This window comes from Culex pipiens, chromosome 3, assembly GCF_016801865.2.
Source record: "Culex pipiens pallens isolate TS chromosome 3, TS_CPP_V2, whole genome shotgun sequence".
Classification (NCBI taxonomy): Eukaryota; Metazoa; Arthropoda; class Insecta; order Diptera; family Culicidae; genus Culex; species Culex pipiens.
The window spans coordinates 24,019,698-24,037,434 of NC_068939.1; the positions used below are offsets into that span (position 1 = coordinate 24,019,698).

The 17,737-nt window shown below is 34.1% G+C and overlaps 2 protein-coding genes across 2 annotated transcripts in view; both read left to right on the forward strand.

The window, feature by feature from the left end:
* Positions 1-608: 608 nt before the first annotated feature.
* The window catches only part of LOC120420670 (myosin-11), a 34,992-nt gene continuing 17,863 nt past the window's right edge, over positions 609-17,737 (forward strand). Inside the window, exon 1 of the mRNA XM_039583768.2 lies at positions 609-838. Within this exon, the coding sequence (XP_039439702.1) occupies positions 755-838 (84 nt within the window). The 5' untranslated portion in view covers positions 609-754. The remainder of the gene's footprint in view (positions 839-17,737) is intronic.
* On the forward strand, positions 9,700-11,018 carry LOC120420671 (uncharacterized). Its single transcript, XM_039583769.2, has 2 exons — positions 9,700-10,770; positions 10,835-11,018. Exon 1 carries the CDS (start codon positions 9,844-9,846, stop codon positions 10,759-10,761), a length of 918 nt encoding a protein of 305 aa, XP_039439703.1. The 5' UTR covers positions 9,700-9,843; the 3' UTR covers positions 10,762-10,770; positions 10,835-11,018.

Here is a 17,737-nt window from a genome sequence, read left to right on the forward strand (position 1 = left end):
ATATTTTTTTAAAGTCCAATAAACCAAATTTTCTGTTTTTGCTTTTTGTGTGTTTTTTAATACTCCTGACTCAAGGCGGTTTCAAAAACACCCAAAAAGCAAAAACTGGAAATTTGGTTTATTGGACCTTTTAAAAAAAATCCCGATGTGGAGTTTTGCGTTCCTTCCGATCTGCGTCTCAGCTGGTCTCAGCCTTGAATATGAAACATCTTATCCATCTCGGGACGTGCTATTCAATAATCTAAAGTTCTTCGTCATTATGGTTATCCTTGTAGTATTAACACTGCGTTTCTTTTGATTTAGAGTTTGGCGTTCCTTTCAAGCTATGTACGAGACTTTTACATTTTTGGCGAAATGCTTTTAAAATGTTTGTTTGCCTATTTATAAAATAAATCGTCGAATATCCCACTGTCCCGAAACACCAGCGATACCTCCCAGCGCTACGCCAACACTGCACCGTCAACGGGGTGGGCGTAACTTATCCCTTGTCATCAGTCAGTCACTTTGCTTTTCGCAAGTTGAAAAAGTTAGAAATTTTTACACGTAGATTTTGGCCAAGTTCCGTACGGCGGAGAACCGTTTTTTTTCTCTCCTCTGCCGCGCGTATCGTGTTCACGTCGTCGTGCGGGGGTGTTTGTTCGGGACATTCTTTCGCCAGCAGGTTGGGTTTGTGAAAGAAGAAGTGCTAGTGTTTTCCCGAGGAATGTTCCAGCATTAGAGCGGAGTCCGATGTCCGTGTGACCACAGCCCAAAAATGTTTAAAAAACTCAAGGAGAAAATCACGGAGGAGGTGAAACAGTCCCCCCAGCGCTTCGAGCAACTGTCCAAGGGCCTACAGGTGAGTAGATTGTCCCCGAACTGAGATTGTGGAGCGCGGAAGATTCGGAATTTTGACCTGAAAAGAAGAAAAGTGACATTTTTTTTTTTGTTGCAAGCCTAGATTGTGCCACCTAATTGGCGTTTCGTAATTTTTTCCCACCCTTTCCACCTGCGCTGGCCACATCCACGCGCCGTCGTCTCGCCAAGTTGTGTCCTCGCGGATCAGTAAACCTTTCGCCAAAAGGAGAGATTTCTTGCACAGAGAGCAAAAAAGTCGTGTTTGTTTTCATACGCATCAAGGCCTACTTTTCACGCAGCACTGAGCATGGAGCTTGAGTCGGATCGCTTAAAAGGTTTAAGTCGCTTTAATCTTGATGCCAACATAATAACGACGATGATGATCTCTGTGATTTTTATTGGGTCTTATCGGTTTGTGGCAGCCCTGCAGATTGTGGCCACTCCTTGTTTCTTTTGCAAACAATTTGCTGCACAGCTTTTGCTCCCTGGGCCTTGTAAAGTCAAGGGGCGTGATTTGATCCTAGTGCATTAGTTAAAATTTGGGTATATATTCTTTTTTATAAGCACTATGGACACCACTTCATGCTACGAGAACTCGCTTTGTCGCAGCCCCAGGGCTTAAGCGTTGACCGATAAGCTGTCTTCGTGAACTAGGTAGTTCTCCGATAGTGAAAATATCACAATTGCACAAGACACCGCTGCTTCTGTGACTTTTTCACTATCACAATGTGGGATTTAGGTTGGGTCTTCAGGATAGTACAATTGATTTGTTGCTTAGCATTAGCATTTAAAATAAACCTGTATCCTTTCCAAATCAATATGATGTTAAAGTTATTTGCAATTGTTAAGTAAGAGTAATGCTGTCAATAAACTTTGATTGATGTAGAATACTAGGCATTCTTTTATGTCAAATTGTCCATAGAGTCTCGATCAATCAATAATGTTATGATATCGGACAAAATTCGTTGATCTGTTGAACTAACGGTTTTCGGATTATGGTTGTATCGACCATTGTTGCGAATCGAGGAACTACGGATCTTTTGACGTAAATGGTCATTTCTTTTTCAAATCGCGATTTCTATCCTATTTGTATATCAGTTCACAAATTTTTATGGTTTTTTGATAGAAGTAGTACTGCAACAGTTAAAGGAACGTTTAGTTTTGAATATTAAGTTTAGAGGATTTTAGATTAAAATTTATATTTTCAATCCAAAGTAGTTAGCAAATGAATATTTGGACTTACATGAATAATTGAACATTTTGGACTTATGAATAACACACAACTGTGCATTTATTCTAGAGTCAGATCCATACAGCGTCAGTGTTTATTTGGTCGAAGTGTACTAATTCATTGGCAGATCTGATTCTAGTTGTAATGTACGACAAGACTACTGACGGACGTGACAGGACGAGGGCCCAGTTTAGAGGTTTCAACATCAACGATGTGCGGCTGGACCACCCTCCCAAAAAAAAAAAAAAAAAAAAAAAAAATTTGCTGCACAGCTTTTGCTTTCTTTGGTGGTGCACCGGACTGTTGACGAAGCTGCTGCAGTGCTCAGTGCAGTGAACTGGGAAATCGCCCTTTGATGTTTGTTTATACTTTAGTTTGGCGTTAGGTTAAAGTTCTTGGACGAAGTTTTACCGTTTGATTATAGAGAGAATCCATACAGATGTTTCTGCCTGATAGAAAATTAGAACAGAAACAAAAGAAATAAGTTGTGCAGTCCTTAGCAATTTTGCAAAGAAGTCTTATTTAATTTTAAACTTTTATTTTTGCAACTAAACTAAAACGTTTGCTAAAAACAGCTATTTTGCACCAGCTCCATAAAAATCATATAAAAACAAGGTCTTTCCATACAAAAATATTAAGCAGAAAAAAACATAAATTTCACTACATACCTTGAAAAAGTGTTTTGGCAAAGTTTCAGGGTTTTTTTTTCAGAATTACAAACAAACAAACAGATAAGACACACGGTAAATTTTTTTTTGTGGTTTTAAGTTTTACTGCTTGTTACTAAAACTTGATTTGCAAAAAAACACTTTTTTTTAATACGTTTAGGGGACATCAAATGTCAACTTTTCAGACATTTCCAGAACGGGCAAAACATCTTTGACCGAGTTATGATTTTTTGAATCAATACTGATTTTTTTTTTTTTTTCAAAAAATCGATACAACTTTTCAACTTTAATTTTTGATGTAAAATCGAATTTGCAATCAAAAAATACTGTAGTGAAATTATGATAAAGTGCACCGTTTTCAAGTTAAAGCCATTTTAGGTAACTTTTTTGAAAATAGTCCCAGTTATTCATTTTTTTAAATTAGTGCTCATGTTTGCCAACCTTTGAAAAAATATTTTTGAAAGGCTGAGAAAATTCTCTATAGGTATTTTTCTGTTTTGAACTTTGTTGATACGACTTACACAGAAAAAAAAAATCATGGTAATGTTACATCTGGGAAGTGGTACATCTTTTATGTCAGAAAAAAAATGTGTAATTCTACCACTAAAAATGTGTAATAGGGTGGGTACGTTTTTCAAAAAGTTCTCGGATCAAGGTTTAGTATGGTTCCCCTTGTAGGGCATGCCCATAGGGACTTTCATGCCAAATATCAGCTCATTTGGTTGTAAACTGGCTGCGCGCATCAGGGTTAAACTTTACATGGGAATTACTATGGGAAATTGGAACTTTTTGTTCAAACGCTTCTACAGGTCTGGGAAAATCACGTGCCAACTTCTGGTATGGTCAGGCCTATGGGGAATGCAGGGTTGTTACGGACGGCGCGGATCGCGCGGATGGCGCGTATCGCGCGGATCTGGCGCGGATTTGCTGGCTAATTTTGCTCAGGCGCGGATTTCGCGCGGATTGTAATATTGATAAACAAAATAATTGAGAACGATAGATTTTCTTTCAAATTACAAAGGAAAATATTATTAGGAATTAAATAATTTTTTTTTTTCGTTTAGTGCGAAAACATCAATTTCTAAGAAGTTGTTAATGAAGAATGTTTTCTTCTAAAAATTATTGATTGTTTTTTTTTCTTAATAAGAAACTTTGAAATAATCTTCAAGGAGCGATTTTTTTTAATGTATTAAGATTTGTTATATAAATTTAACATCACATTACAACTCTTAAAAAAAAAACAAAGCTCACCCGACAGACTTCGTTCTGCCTTTTTTCGTTTGTTGACTTTTTTTTTTACTTTTTCGTTTATTCAGCCTCCTGTGATCAAAATTTGATTTTACGCATCTTTTTCCATACAATTTGCCGATGCTCCGGAATCGGTTCCGGAGTGGCCAAAGTGTCAATATATTAGCGTAAAAACCTTCCTTGGGCTTATACGAACCCAACGCAACAAAGAGCGCTCCGATCCGTTTTTCCGTTATCAACTTTATATATATAGATAACAAAATTCGAAAAAATTACAGAATATTAAAAATTTGAAGCTATGAAACTTTTTAGATTTTCGATGTTTTTTTCAATATAAAAATTTAAATTTTTAAATTTTTCGTTTATTGAAAAAATTAAAAACTCTGTTGCCATTCTGATTCAGGTAGAATTGATTCTACTCCCAATTATCACACGAAATCCATCTAGAAATCTGCTAAAATCTCCGTCTAAAAGCGAAATGTAATGTTAAAATTTAAAAAAATAAGAAATCTAGAATTCAACAATTTGAAATTTCAGAATTTACACATTCAAATAATAAAAAAAAATAGAATTCATAATTTGAAATTGTCAAAACACGAATTATTGAATTGAAAAAATACGAAAATATTACAATTAATTTTTTTTGTTAATTTTTAATTTTTTAAGAAAGTTCTTAAGTTATCAAATTATTGAATTTTTAAATTAAAAATTATTAAATTATTAAATTATTAAATTATTAAATTATTAAATTATTAAATTATTAAATTATTAAATTATTAAATTATTAAATTATTAAATTAATAAATTATTAAATTACTAAATTACTAAATTACTAAATTATTAAATTATTAAATTATTAAATTATTAAATTATTAAATTATTAAATTATTAAATTATTAAATTATTAAATTATTAAATTATTAAATTATTAAATTATTAAATTATTAAATTATTAAATTATTAAATTATTAAATTATTAAATTAATAAATTATTAAATTATTAAATTATAAAATTATTAAATTATTAAATTATTAAATTATTAAATTATTCAATTATTCAATTATTAAATTATTAAATTATTAAATTATTAAATTATTAAATTATTAAATTATTAAATTATTAAATTATTAAATTATTAAATTATTAAATTATTAAATTATTAAATTATTAAATTATTAAATTATTAAATTATTAAATTATTAAATTATTAGATTATTAAATTATTAAATTATTAAATAATCAAATTATCAAATTATCAAATTATTAAATTATCAAATTATAAAATTATAAAATTATTAAATTTTTGAATTATTAAATTATTATTTTTTGCCATTTTCTTAGTTAGGATCATTTTTAGAATTATATTTTAGTTTAGAGAAATTTAGAGAAAAAAATAATAGAAATTTTGTGTTTCGTATTTCCAGAGTAAAGTTTTGGCGAAAATTATCAAGTACTAAATCCCTAGATTTTATAATTTGGTGATTTATTTTATGGTTTTAAATTTTTTAAAATTCAGAATTTAATTTTTTTTTTCCTGAATTTGTTTTTAAAGCAATGATATTAGTGTTGCAAAAAATGCTCATATTGTTTCAGAAATGACAAAAAAAGATTCCATTTGGTACAGGTGGGATATGAATCCACAACTGATCAACGGTACTGATCCAAATGCCTTCTGTATTATTCTTTTTTTCGTTTAAAATTTCATTCATTATGTTACTCTCTTCTATGTTTTTCGCGATTTTTTTTATATGGCGCGGATTTCGCGCGGATTGGGTTTAGGGGTCGGCGCGGATCTGGCGCGGATTTTTTCTCGACTTTTCCGTAACAACCCTGGGAATGATCTGGAGACACTTTTCCCGAAGAGAGCATATGGATTCGTTGTCCCTAGACCTGGCGCATCGGCAAACAATCCGATGTCTCCGGAATCAACGGTTTTCCCTGAAAAAGCATCAAATTTTCCTTAGCATGCTATGAAAGCTTGATGAACACCGCGACGCCATACGTCAGGCAGCTAACACGTGGTTAAAATATTTGCAAAAAATCTAAATTTGCTATGCAAATATTCTGAATTCGACTAAATAATATCAGGATTACTCGAAATGATCATTTTCTAGTTAAAAGAAGGTTTGCAATTTAATATTCCAGCCGTTTCTCACCCACGTGGTAGCTGCCTGACGTATGGCGTCGCGGTGTTCATCAAGCTTTCATAGCATGCTAAGGAAAATTTGATGCTTTTTGAGGGAAAACCGTTGATTCCGGAGACATCGGATTGATTGCCGATGCGCCAGGTTAGGGACAACGAATCCATATGCTCTCTTCGGGAAAAGTGTCTCCAGATCATTCCCCATAGGCCTGACCATACCAGAAGTTGGAGCATGATTTTCCCAGATCTGTAGGAGCGTTTGAACAAAAAGTTCCAATTTCCCATAGTAATTCCCATGTAAAGTTTAACCCTGATGCGCGCAGCCAGTTTACAACCAAATGAGCTGATATTTGCCATGAAAGTCCCTATGGGCATGCCCTACAAGGGGAACCATACTAAAACTTGATCCGAGAACTTTTTTAAAAACGTACCCACCCTAATGTGTAATTTTACATCTTTTCTGGTGTATTGTCGCTTTTCAGTCTAAATTGAGGTAAAATTACATCATTTAAGAGGTAATATTCAACTTTCCAAAATTATACCTTCAAATTTACACATTTTTTTGTGTATACAGTAAAAAAAAGGTGTAAATTTGGTAGGTGTAATTTTGGATGGCTGAATATTACCTCTTTAATGATGTAATTTTACTAGAGCGTCCAATTTCCCGGGGTAACTGATTTCCCGGGAAACGGGAAATTTTTCAATCAATTTTCCCGGGAATTCCCGGGAAATTTTAAATATATTGAAAATTGTTTCTGAACTTGTTTCAAATTAATATTATGCAAAAAATTGTAAAGGACTGCAACTTTAACGGTTAAAGCAAGTGTCTAATAACTGCTTGACTGCATGTAAGAAATCAAACAGCTACAAGAAAATGAATATTTTTTTTCTAAATTGCAATAAATCAAGTAAAATAAATCCAAAAAGTATCTCAGGTATTTTTAAATGAGAAGTAGTTTTTTATCAAGTGAGTAAAATGAATCCATACTCAAAAATCACAATTCTTTTAAACTTGTTTCAGAGAGTGTGGTTTTACCAATACCCATATTGAAAATTAAAAAAAACATGCAGAAATTATGTTTTTTATGACAAATATCGTATCTATAATAAGTCATACAGGTTTCAGCTCTTGAACAAAATGGTACAGCTTTTTACTTCAAGTTTTGAATAAATAACTTTTTTCATTTTTTAACACCTCTCACACCATACAAAGTAGTCTTTTAATGTTTTTTTCAAATGGTTTTATTATACCATATGATTTTCAGGTTTATAATTGACTTTTTTTTAACGAAATAACACCAGTAATTCTGTAAAAAATCATATCTATGTTGTAGTAAATCATTTTCATTGTGCAAGATCCTTTTTTAGTTGCTTCAGAAATTAATATCATCAGAAATAAATGTCGATATCAAAATTTCTGATAATCTGATACATATATGAATTTAATGATGAATATAATTGAACAAAATAATGATAAGTTTTTCCATAATTTTTTTTCAGAGCATTTTCAAAATATTGGTTCCAAAAAGTTAAGAAATTGTATGCTTCTGCTTGAATTTCGGGAATTCCCGGGAAATTTACAAATTTCCCGGGAAACGGAAAATATTTTTTTCCGGGAAATCCCGGGAATTTTTTTCCCGGGACGGGAAATTGAAAACTCTAAATTTTACCTCAATTTAAACTGAAAAAGTGACATTACACCAGAAAAGTGGAAATATTACACATTTTTAGAGATAAAATTACACATTTTTTCTGACATAAAAGATTTACCCCTTCCCAGATGTAATATTACAATGATTTTTTTTCTGTGTAGTCTCACCCAAACAACCCACGATTTTCTAATGTCGATATCTCAGCAACTAATGATCCGATTTTCAATGCTAAATAAGAAACATTTGTGAAATTTTCAGATCTTTTCAAAAATCATATTTTTATTTTTTTAATTAACACTCAAACGCTCGGGTAGTCATTTGACTACTATTTTTTTTTCTTAAAAATCTCATAACTTTTGATAGAATTGACCAATTTGGATGCTTCCGGGTTCTATCCGGAAACGGTCCACTGAGCTGATGTCAATTGTTGCCCAACTGGAACCGGCTCCGCTGCCCCGTAGGACTTAACCATGTCAATTAATTTTGCAGGATGATGTATTAGGATGATGCCTTGTAGTTTTGCATCATTTCCGAATTTTTTCTGTTGAAAAGTTTTTATTATATTGGCCAAATACCCATATAGGAGGGCCGAGGTACCCCAACAGAATCCGGAATATCTCCGGTAAAAATGGACCACATTTGTCCCCCATCTGGCAGTTCAAAATATAGACAAATCTGGATCTTTTGCAACCGAAAGCATCCAAATTGGTCAATTCTATCAAAAGTTATGGGATTTCTAAGAAAAAAAAAATAGGGGTCAAATGACTACCCGAGCGTTTGAGTGTTAAGACTAACATTTTAAAAGGGCGTAACATTGAATGAAAAAAATAATGTTTTGTTCGTTCTGGAATTTTCTGAAAAGTTGACATTTTATGTCCCCTAAACTGCCCATGTTCGCATAAATGACCCATATGCATTTTGGTCGATTTTGAGTTAGATGCTGGAATAACTTAATGTTATGGTTTACTTTTAGCTACACTAATAATATTTATCACATTGTTCCAGAAATTTGAAAATTTACGGCATGTTTGTTTGTCCCATCTGAAAATTGTTCAAATATGAGTCACATAGTAAATATATTCTCAAATCAGTTTCGCGTTGGAAATCAAGTCTTTAACATACCTTTCTGAACTCTTCAATTTTGGCAGCTTTTTTTCAATCCGGTTATTCTAAATGGTTTCCATTGACTTACAGGACACACACACCACAAAACAGGCAGATTTAAACATGTTTTTAAAACAGCATGCTTCGATCGGGCCAGTATGCTAACATTTTGATGGATTATGAAGAAAATGTTCACATACCAAGTCCCGTTCTGCGTAATTTTTGAAATCGAAAAAGAAAAATCAAGTCAATGCATGTTTGATTCTCAATTCCTCTGCCTCGTTCATTGCGGTTTTCGGAGAAAACAAAAAAATCTTTTGCGAGAATTTGTGAATGTGGAAAGAATAAGCGGTGATAGAAAGATAATGCTCTTGCTGGAAGGCACTAGATAAAAGAAGAGAACGCATAAGTCATACGCTCGCTATACCCTCTGATATGTTGGTGCAGAAATCATGAAAAGATAGTTTTTTTTATCACTTATTTGTAGAAATGCTCCTGAGTGTCATTTAACCCTTATTTTTTATTTACAATTTCTTAGATCCTTTTTTCCCAATCCTTTGAAAAAATATAAATAAAATGTTTATAAAACATAAGAATATCAATGCATTTTGCTTTGCGAAAAACAAGAAAACATCTCCTGAAAAAAAAAATATTTGAAATTCTTCCATAAAGTTGCCTTCTACCTTAAATGTGAATTGAATCTATTTATGTACTGTTTTATTTGTATTCATTGGATGGTCGAAAAATATCTAAAAGCAATTTTATAGCACTTTCTCCTGTACTAAATCTGGCATACATCACCATTTTATATTCCGCACTCCATTGCTCATTCTCCATTATCTGTTGAGCAGAAAGGATATCGAGTGCTAGATAAAAAGTCTTTTTTAATTATTGAATGTTCTATTTGTTGTAAAATTGTGTCTTTGTGTCGAAATAGTTATTTTTAAATACCCACCAAAATGTCCACGAAGAACGCGCTAAACCTGTCCAAGGCGGAACAGGACCGCCAAACGGTGCAAACCCGGTACGAAAAGATGAAGACCGACTACGCCAAGGGCCTGAGCGCGTTCGACAAGGACCTCAAGGCGCGCCTCGAAGCTGCCGAGCAGCGCCGCTTGGCCGCCCTCAAACAGAAGGTCCCGATGGCCCACAAGTGCCCCACGACCGGCGAGTGCCAAGAGTGCGAAGAAAAGCAGCGCAAGCTGAAGGCGACCATGAAAGCGATGTCCAAAGCTCAGCCGAAGGCGGCGTTCAAGAAGAAGACGCTGAACAGGCAGCTGTCGCGAAGTGCGGACGACGTGAGTCTGATTCTGACCGAGGAACACACCATGAAGGCCAGCTCGCGTCAGTACGCTCGCGGCGGCGGAAAGGACACCATGGAGCAAAAGTCGATCAAGAGTGCCAAGTTCTCGGTGAAGAACACCGGCGGCCACGAGGACAGCATCTACGCGAAGGTCACCTCGTCCATTGCGGAGTGGATGGGCATCAAGGGCAAACCGGCAGAACCCGCTGCTCCCGCGCTTCCTCCGGCAGGAACCGCCAAGGATGCAATCTGTTCGACGCCGGCGTCCAACGCCGTGAAGATCGTTCCGGCGGCGCCGATTCAACCCCGCGACGGGTACGTCAAGGACACGGCGGCCAAGTATCTGAAGATTAGCGAGGCCCAGTCGGCGTCGTCGGTTACGCCCAAGGGAAGCCCCTCGATGTCGGAGGTCATCATGCCGCGCACGCTGAACGGGAAGATGACGGTGACGATGCAGCAGAGCGCGACGGCGCGTCAGGGCGCTTCCACGGTGGTGACCAAGAAGGGGACTACCAAGGACACCGTCAGTTCGCGACAGAAGGACGAGAAGCAGGTTCGAGTGGTGTTCAACTAGTCGACGGGGGTTAGTTTGAAGAGTTGAAAATTGGGTCGGGATTAGTCTCAAATTGAATGTCTTGTTCTTACAGGATCGATACGGACGGCGCAGACGGCGTGGTGTTCGCGGAATGAAATGCTGATTTTATGCGGTGTGGATTTGGCGAGAATTTATTTTTAGTTGTAAATTTTTATAGGAAGAATGTTTTCGTTAATTTTAAATTGATTGTAGAGTTTTATACCTTGATAAATAAACAGTTGACAGTTTGAAACTTACTCCATCGATTTAATTAATTTTATTTACCGAAAGAAATGCAACATTTTGCGTGATTGTACAAAAAACGTCTATCATTTATCTCGGAACTGGCTAAACGGATTCACGTCGGATTTATTCCATTTGGTACAGTTTGGAGCGTGACCACAAATCCGTATTGAAGTTTGATTGAAAAAAACACGTTGCTGGATTCTCTGAAATCAATAAAAAAGTTTCGTAGATCTACGAAAAACGTACAAATTGCTTCAAAAAGATTGCAAAATCATCGAGATCGACAAATTACAAACGGAAGCCGAACCTCGCGGCCCATTTTGGCAATTAGTCGTAGTATTTCGGGCTGCATGTGAAACACAAAGAAAATTGCTGTATTTTTTTAAATTTTCGAAGCTTCCAAGATGATTTTTTTTTTTATTTTCAACCAATGATTTATTATTTTTAAATTTTTACAGAATATAAATCCATATCTCTGCTTGGAAAATCCCTTTTGTCCTTTTAAATTCACGCTCCACCTTGATGCATTTTGCTAACCTTTTCAATGTTTTGTTATTTCAATGAATTTTCAGAATAGGGTCTTAATAAAGCACAACATTTTCACATTTCATTAAAAATAAAATCATAGAAATTGATTTTTTTTGCTATTCCGTCGTGAAACCACACTCAACCACATTGGTTGGTCACTTTTTCGTTTGACAATTTTTAAGTTTGTACTCCGTAGGTTGGTCAAAATCAAACTAAAAAGTGACGAACTGTCACTTTTTACACGGCGTTCACGCACACTATCAAAACAAACATTTGATAGTGTGTGTAAACTCCCTGTAAAAGGGGTGTCAAACTATAAAGTGACCCCGTTCGTTTGACAACAGTTGGTGTCAAATCATCGGGGTTTGAGTGTACTTATTTTTGTTGTCTTTTTCAAATGACGAAACAGCCCACTTTTCTGTGTCTGTGCGTGTGTGTGTGTGTGCAACCAACCAAACGGGACCACGCGTTCGCTTCTTACAAATTGAGTTGTTTCCATGTATTTTAGATCTACATTCTATACATGCAAATAACTCGCATAGGCATTGGGAAGGTGTTAGCTCTGCCGAGCTTCGGTGACCCATTTCTACGCTGGCTAGCCGAGCGCGAGGTCCCTCAGCTTGAGTCGACAAGCCCCTCCCTGAAGAACGTTTGCACCAATCGGATTCAAATGGACCAGAACCCAGCACGTATATAGTAACAGTATTCTTAATTCCAGTCATAGCTCACCAAGTCGCGATGGCCAAGAAGTTAGCATTTTTGCTTACCGATCCAAAGGACGGGGGATCGAACCCCGACTCGAGTGACTTTGATTTTTCGTTCATGTTCAGAGTTTCAAGATTTACATTTCAGATGGGAATTGAACCTAGGACCATTCGCTTACAAAGCGAACACCGTAACCAGCCAGCCACGGCCGCTCCCGACGAAACAGCCCACTTTCTTTACCAAAAATCGAATAGAAACACTTTTTGAAAAAAATGCTGAAAAGTATAACTTTTGAACTTTTCATTACATGTTTTAAAAAGTGATACTTTTCAATATTGTTCTGATTTGACCGGTGGATTGACTAAATACATGGACATTTGATTTACAATTCCATTGAAAGGGTGTTTACAGGATTTGCAAAAATGCTGTATGGAACTCGTGGCAAAGCTTGAGTTTTTCAACACTCGTCGTATCTATTAAACTCGAAGTAACTACATTAAAGTATTACCCGAATACAAATTTGAGCATTTCAAAATTCTTAGCTTGGAAAATGTTATCAAAAAACCATTTGAATAGCAAATTAAATTTTACAAAAAAAAATCCTGCTGCCCTATTAAACCTTGGCATTTATAGACTTTCTCGATTTCAACACAATATTCACACTATTTTTAATTTTATCAGAAATGAGCGCAATTACGTAAAATAAATTGCAAGTTCTCCAAAATACTAGATTTAATTTTGGATGCTTTCCCAATCCAATTATTCAACGCTTAGGCTCAAACGTAATTTTGACACAGAGAACGCCAAGACCTATGGTTGTCAAGCGATTTTTTCTCGTTTTTAAGCTATTTCAAATAATTTATAAAAGTCCAATAAACTCAGAGTTTTTTTTGAATAGGTTTTCAAAAAAGCTCTTGAAATAAACATTAAAAAATCACACATTTCTTTAAAAAAGCATCTTCACAAATTTTTTGAGCGTTTTCGCTCACCTCTACGGGACACGATGTGTTTCCTAGAACAAACTTATTTTTGTATTTTATTATAACTGTGTTTTTATGACAAATTGTATAAAGAAAGGATTTTTATTTGGTCATATTGAGGTTTCCAGCTTGGATGTTAGGGTTATTTCAAAGAAAGTTAGAAATCTGGTAAAATTGTAAAAGGTCAAATTTGTAATTTAGAGTCTCTTGAGGCACACTCATAAGAAATTTGATGGATATAAACATGAACCCATCGATTTCTATCGACTTTTCTGAAGAAAAATCCTATCAAATCGAAAAAAAATCTTCAAAAAAAAAAGTTGCTCTAGACCCCCCGACGAAATATTTCGCCGGACCCCGCAAAATGTCGGGAAAGAGCCCTTTTTTCATGGTGCCAAGTATCAAACTTGTCGAATTGTTCTTAGAAAAATACACCGTGCGGGAAAATGAGCATGAGCATGAGCATGGTTGACTGCCAATGAGCTGCTACTCCGTTATTGTCAGATCAGCTGAAGTTAAACAATGAATCAAAAATGATCAGTGGGAGCTTACCATCCGTTCACTGTTTAACCTCTGAAGACCCCGACTTTATTAGTCAATACCGGCGCCCTCCCAAGAAGCCTGCAGTTCAATGTTAGTCCGATAGATGAAGTTGCAGACTCATCAAGCACATAGTTTTTCGCTATATACTTGTTGATACCGCTTGAGACCGTTGAATCCACAGCATCTCCTTCAAGCATCACGTGATTAATTTTGTTTTTGGGTTAGTAGGATAAGGTATTGGCTTTTCGATGCCTCCCGAGCTACGACGCTATGGGGAGGACTTTCATAACAGACCCGTCGGCGAGCTTTCCGAGCAACGATGCTATGGGACGGTCTTTCTGGTTAACACACAAAATCACTCACACACAGTTATTTTGCTCCACTATTAACTCAACGATCCAAATTGTCAGTGCGTCTTTCGTTTATTATAAAGAAATGGCTTTTTCACCGCAAAAAAATAAAACCTTATTCGAAAAATTTAAACACAATCCACCCGTGCCTTCCGATCAACGATAATATAGGAAGGGCTTTAAAAATCACAAAAGAAATCACTTTTCACTCCGAATATTTTTTTACGACCACGCGCTCCCTTTGTCAATTATGCACTCTACACCGTGCGGGAAAATAAAGATAAATTTGTTTTTCTAACGAATGTTTTATTGTTAAACAAAACTTAGGCTGGTACAAATATTTTTAAAAGTTTTTGTCATCCCCCCCCCTTCAAAATTGGCCCGAAAAATCAGGGGGCAAAAAAATATTTTTTGCAATTCCGTCGTGAAACTACTTACTTTTCCTGTCATTCTTGAACGACGAAATAGCCTACTTTTCTGTACCAAACATAACAGAATCGAATAGCAACACTTTTCAAAATAAATGCTGAAAAGTTCTACTTTTCAGCACTCAAATGGGTGCTGAAAAGTTGAACTTTTCAGCACTTGTTTCAAAAAGTAACACTTTTCAACATTTTTTTTTATTTAAACGATTTATTGACAAAATACATGAAAATTTGACATAAAATTTCACTCAGTGTGTGTTTTTTGGAATTGCAAAAAATGTTGTATGGAACTCGTTGCAAAACTTGATTTTTTCAGCACTCTTCGTATTTATCCAACTCGGTGAACCTCGTTGGATAAATGTACGACTCGTGCTGAAAAAATCCTCTTTTTGCAACTTGTTGCATAAACTACTATTTACAATAAACTTCAAAATTTCAATGAAAATTCAAGTGCAACCAGCTGAAATCAAATTAAAATACATTCTCCTGCGTTTAAAATCATTTTTAGCATGTTTGGGTTTATTAAAAAATCTTAAGATTTTTTGAAAATTTTCGATGCAAAATCTTTTTTTTCGATACAATTTTTGTTTTTGACAGATTTTAGATTTTTTGAAAACAAATGATTGCAAAACAACTGAACTAGTGTAAAATGCCTTTTAAAACACTTTTTTCATTTAAATGTGAAGACTATGGCTTGTTATTTAAATTTTTATTTTTTTTTTATTTTTTTGCCCCCCCCCCTTGACCTCGGCCAGGGCCGAGGGACAAAAACTTTTTTAAATATTTGCATCGGCCTTAATTCTACTAAAAAAATGTTTTGTTTATCCTATTTTTTTGGTGAATTTATTTTAATTTTAAATTCGATTCAGTTGTGTTCTTCTTAACATCTAAAAAGTACGAAAGAATCCTAATTCGCTAGTGAAAATTAAGTTAAAGGAGATATTTAAAAAAAATAAGTAGTCTCATGATTTCAAGAAATAATCCATTTTAAGTGCATTTAACTTTGAGCATCGTGTTATCAAACTTTCCCTTGACCTATAATGTCCAGAAATGATGATTTGGTTTGAATTCAATTTTTAGAATTTGCAGGGAGATCCGATGTGGTTTACAGAATTTAACCAGATTTTTAGAAAGGTTGGAAATTATTTCTAACAATAACAATATTTTAAGTATCGTGGTTTCAAATTATTAAATCCTTCTAAATATTGTAGGTATTGAAATTAAACTGTGATTTCACATTTTCGTTGAATTTATTATTTTTTATCATTTTTCTTTATAATAGAAACTTTTTAAATTTAGTGACCACTTCCATAGAGCTTCGATACCTAATTGAAAGACCATTTCAATGAGCATTTAATATGGATGTTCTGGAAACTATGTCAAAGTTAAGAGTACTTAGGTGTTCTCTATAGACGAAAGTCGGCTTTTTGCGCCTTTTCGAGATATTTGAGTTTTAAATTTTCATCTCTTTTACCTTAAAATGGCTGTAACTTTTGACCCTTAAGTCTAAATTGACTCGGCAAAAATTAAAATATTTGTTTGTCACTGTTCCTCTGAAACTTAACCCTGAATTGCCATGTTAAAAAAACTGATTTTTGAAGGTTTACTCAGATGCTTTCTATAAATTTGGTCGTAGAAGACGTAGATTACGAGATAAAATGTTGGTGTCTTCGACAAAGTTGCTTGGATTGGTAAGCTTAACAACTTTCTAGAAGACGAAAAAAATCCCAAAAATATTCCTGAAAAGTTAGATGCTCAAAATCACCCTTATTTTCAACCAAACCAAAAGTTGCACTTTTTTATTTGAGCAGTTCTCTCAGATTTCGGTCATTCGATTTTTTTTGTATTTTTTAATCCGACTGAAACTTTTTTGGTGCCTTCAGTATGCCCAAAGAAGCCATTTTGCATCATTAGTTTGTCCATATAACTTTCCATATAAATTTGGCAGCTGTCCATACAAAAATGATTTGTGAAAATTCACAAATCTGTATCTTTTGAAGACATTTTTTGATCGATTTGGTGTCTTCGGCAAAGTTGTAGGTATGGATATGGACTACACTAAAAAAATGATACACGGTAAAAAAATTGTGATTTTTTATTTAACTTTTTGTCACTAAAACTTGATTAGCAAAAAAACACTATTTTTATTTTTTGATATGTTTTAGAGGACATAAAATGCCAACTTTTCAGAAATTTCCAGGTTGTGCAAAAAATCTTTGACCGAGTTATGAATTTTTAATCAATACTAATTTTTTCAAAAAATCGAAAAATTGGTCGCAAAAATTTTTTAATTTCATTTTTTGATTTAAAATCATATTTGCAATCGAAAAGTACATTAGTGAAATTTTGATAAATTGCACAGTTTTCAAGTTAAATCCATTTTTAGGTGACTTTTTTTGAAAAAAGTCGCAGTTTTTCATTTTTTTAAATTAGTGCACATGTTTGCCCACTTTCAAAAAATATATTTTGAAATGCTGAGAAAATTCTCTATATTTGGCTTTTTTCATTTTTGTTGATACGACCCTTAGTTGCTGAGATATTGCCATGCAAAGGTTTAAAAACAGGAAAATTGATGTTTTCTAAGTCTCACACAAACAACTCACCATTTTCTAATGTCGATATCTCAGCAACTAATGGTCCGATTTTCAATGTTAAAATATGAAACAATCAGGAAATTTTCCGATCTCTACGAAATGAATATTTTCAAAATTTTAAATCGAGACTAACATTTCAAAAGGGCCAAACATCCAATATTACACCCTTTTCTCAGCTTTTCAAAAATATTTTTTTCAAAAGTAGGCAAACATGTGCACTAATTTGAAAAAATGTAAAACTGCGACTATTTTGAAACAAAAGTCACCTAAAAATGGATTTAATATGGAAACGGTGCACTTTATCAAAATTTCACTAGAGTACTTTATGATTGCAAATTTGATTTTACATCGAAAAATAAAGTTGAAAAATTTTTGCGATCAATATTTCGATTTTTTGAAAAAATCAGTATTGATTCAAAAATTCATAACTCGGTCAAAGATTTTTTGCACAACCTGGAAATTTCTGAAAAGTTGGCATTTGATGTTCTCTAAAACATATCAAAAAATAAAAATAGTATTTTTTTGCAAATCAAGTTTTAGTGACAAAAAGTTAAATAAAAAATCACCAGTTTTTTTTACCGTGTATCATTTTTTTCCAGTGTAGT

Bases quoted from the DNA above. Each gene is read 5' to 3' on its own strand.
- LOC120420671 (XM_039583769.2), top strand. From the start codon at position 9,844: ATGTCCACGAAGAACGCGCTAAACCTGTCCAAGGCGGAACAGGACCGC.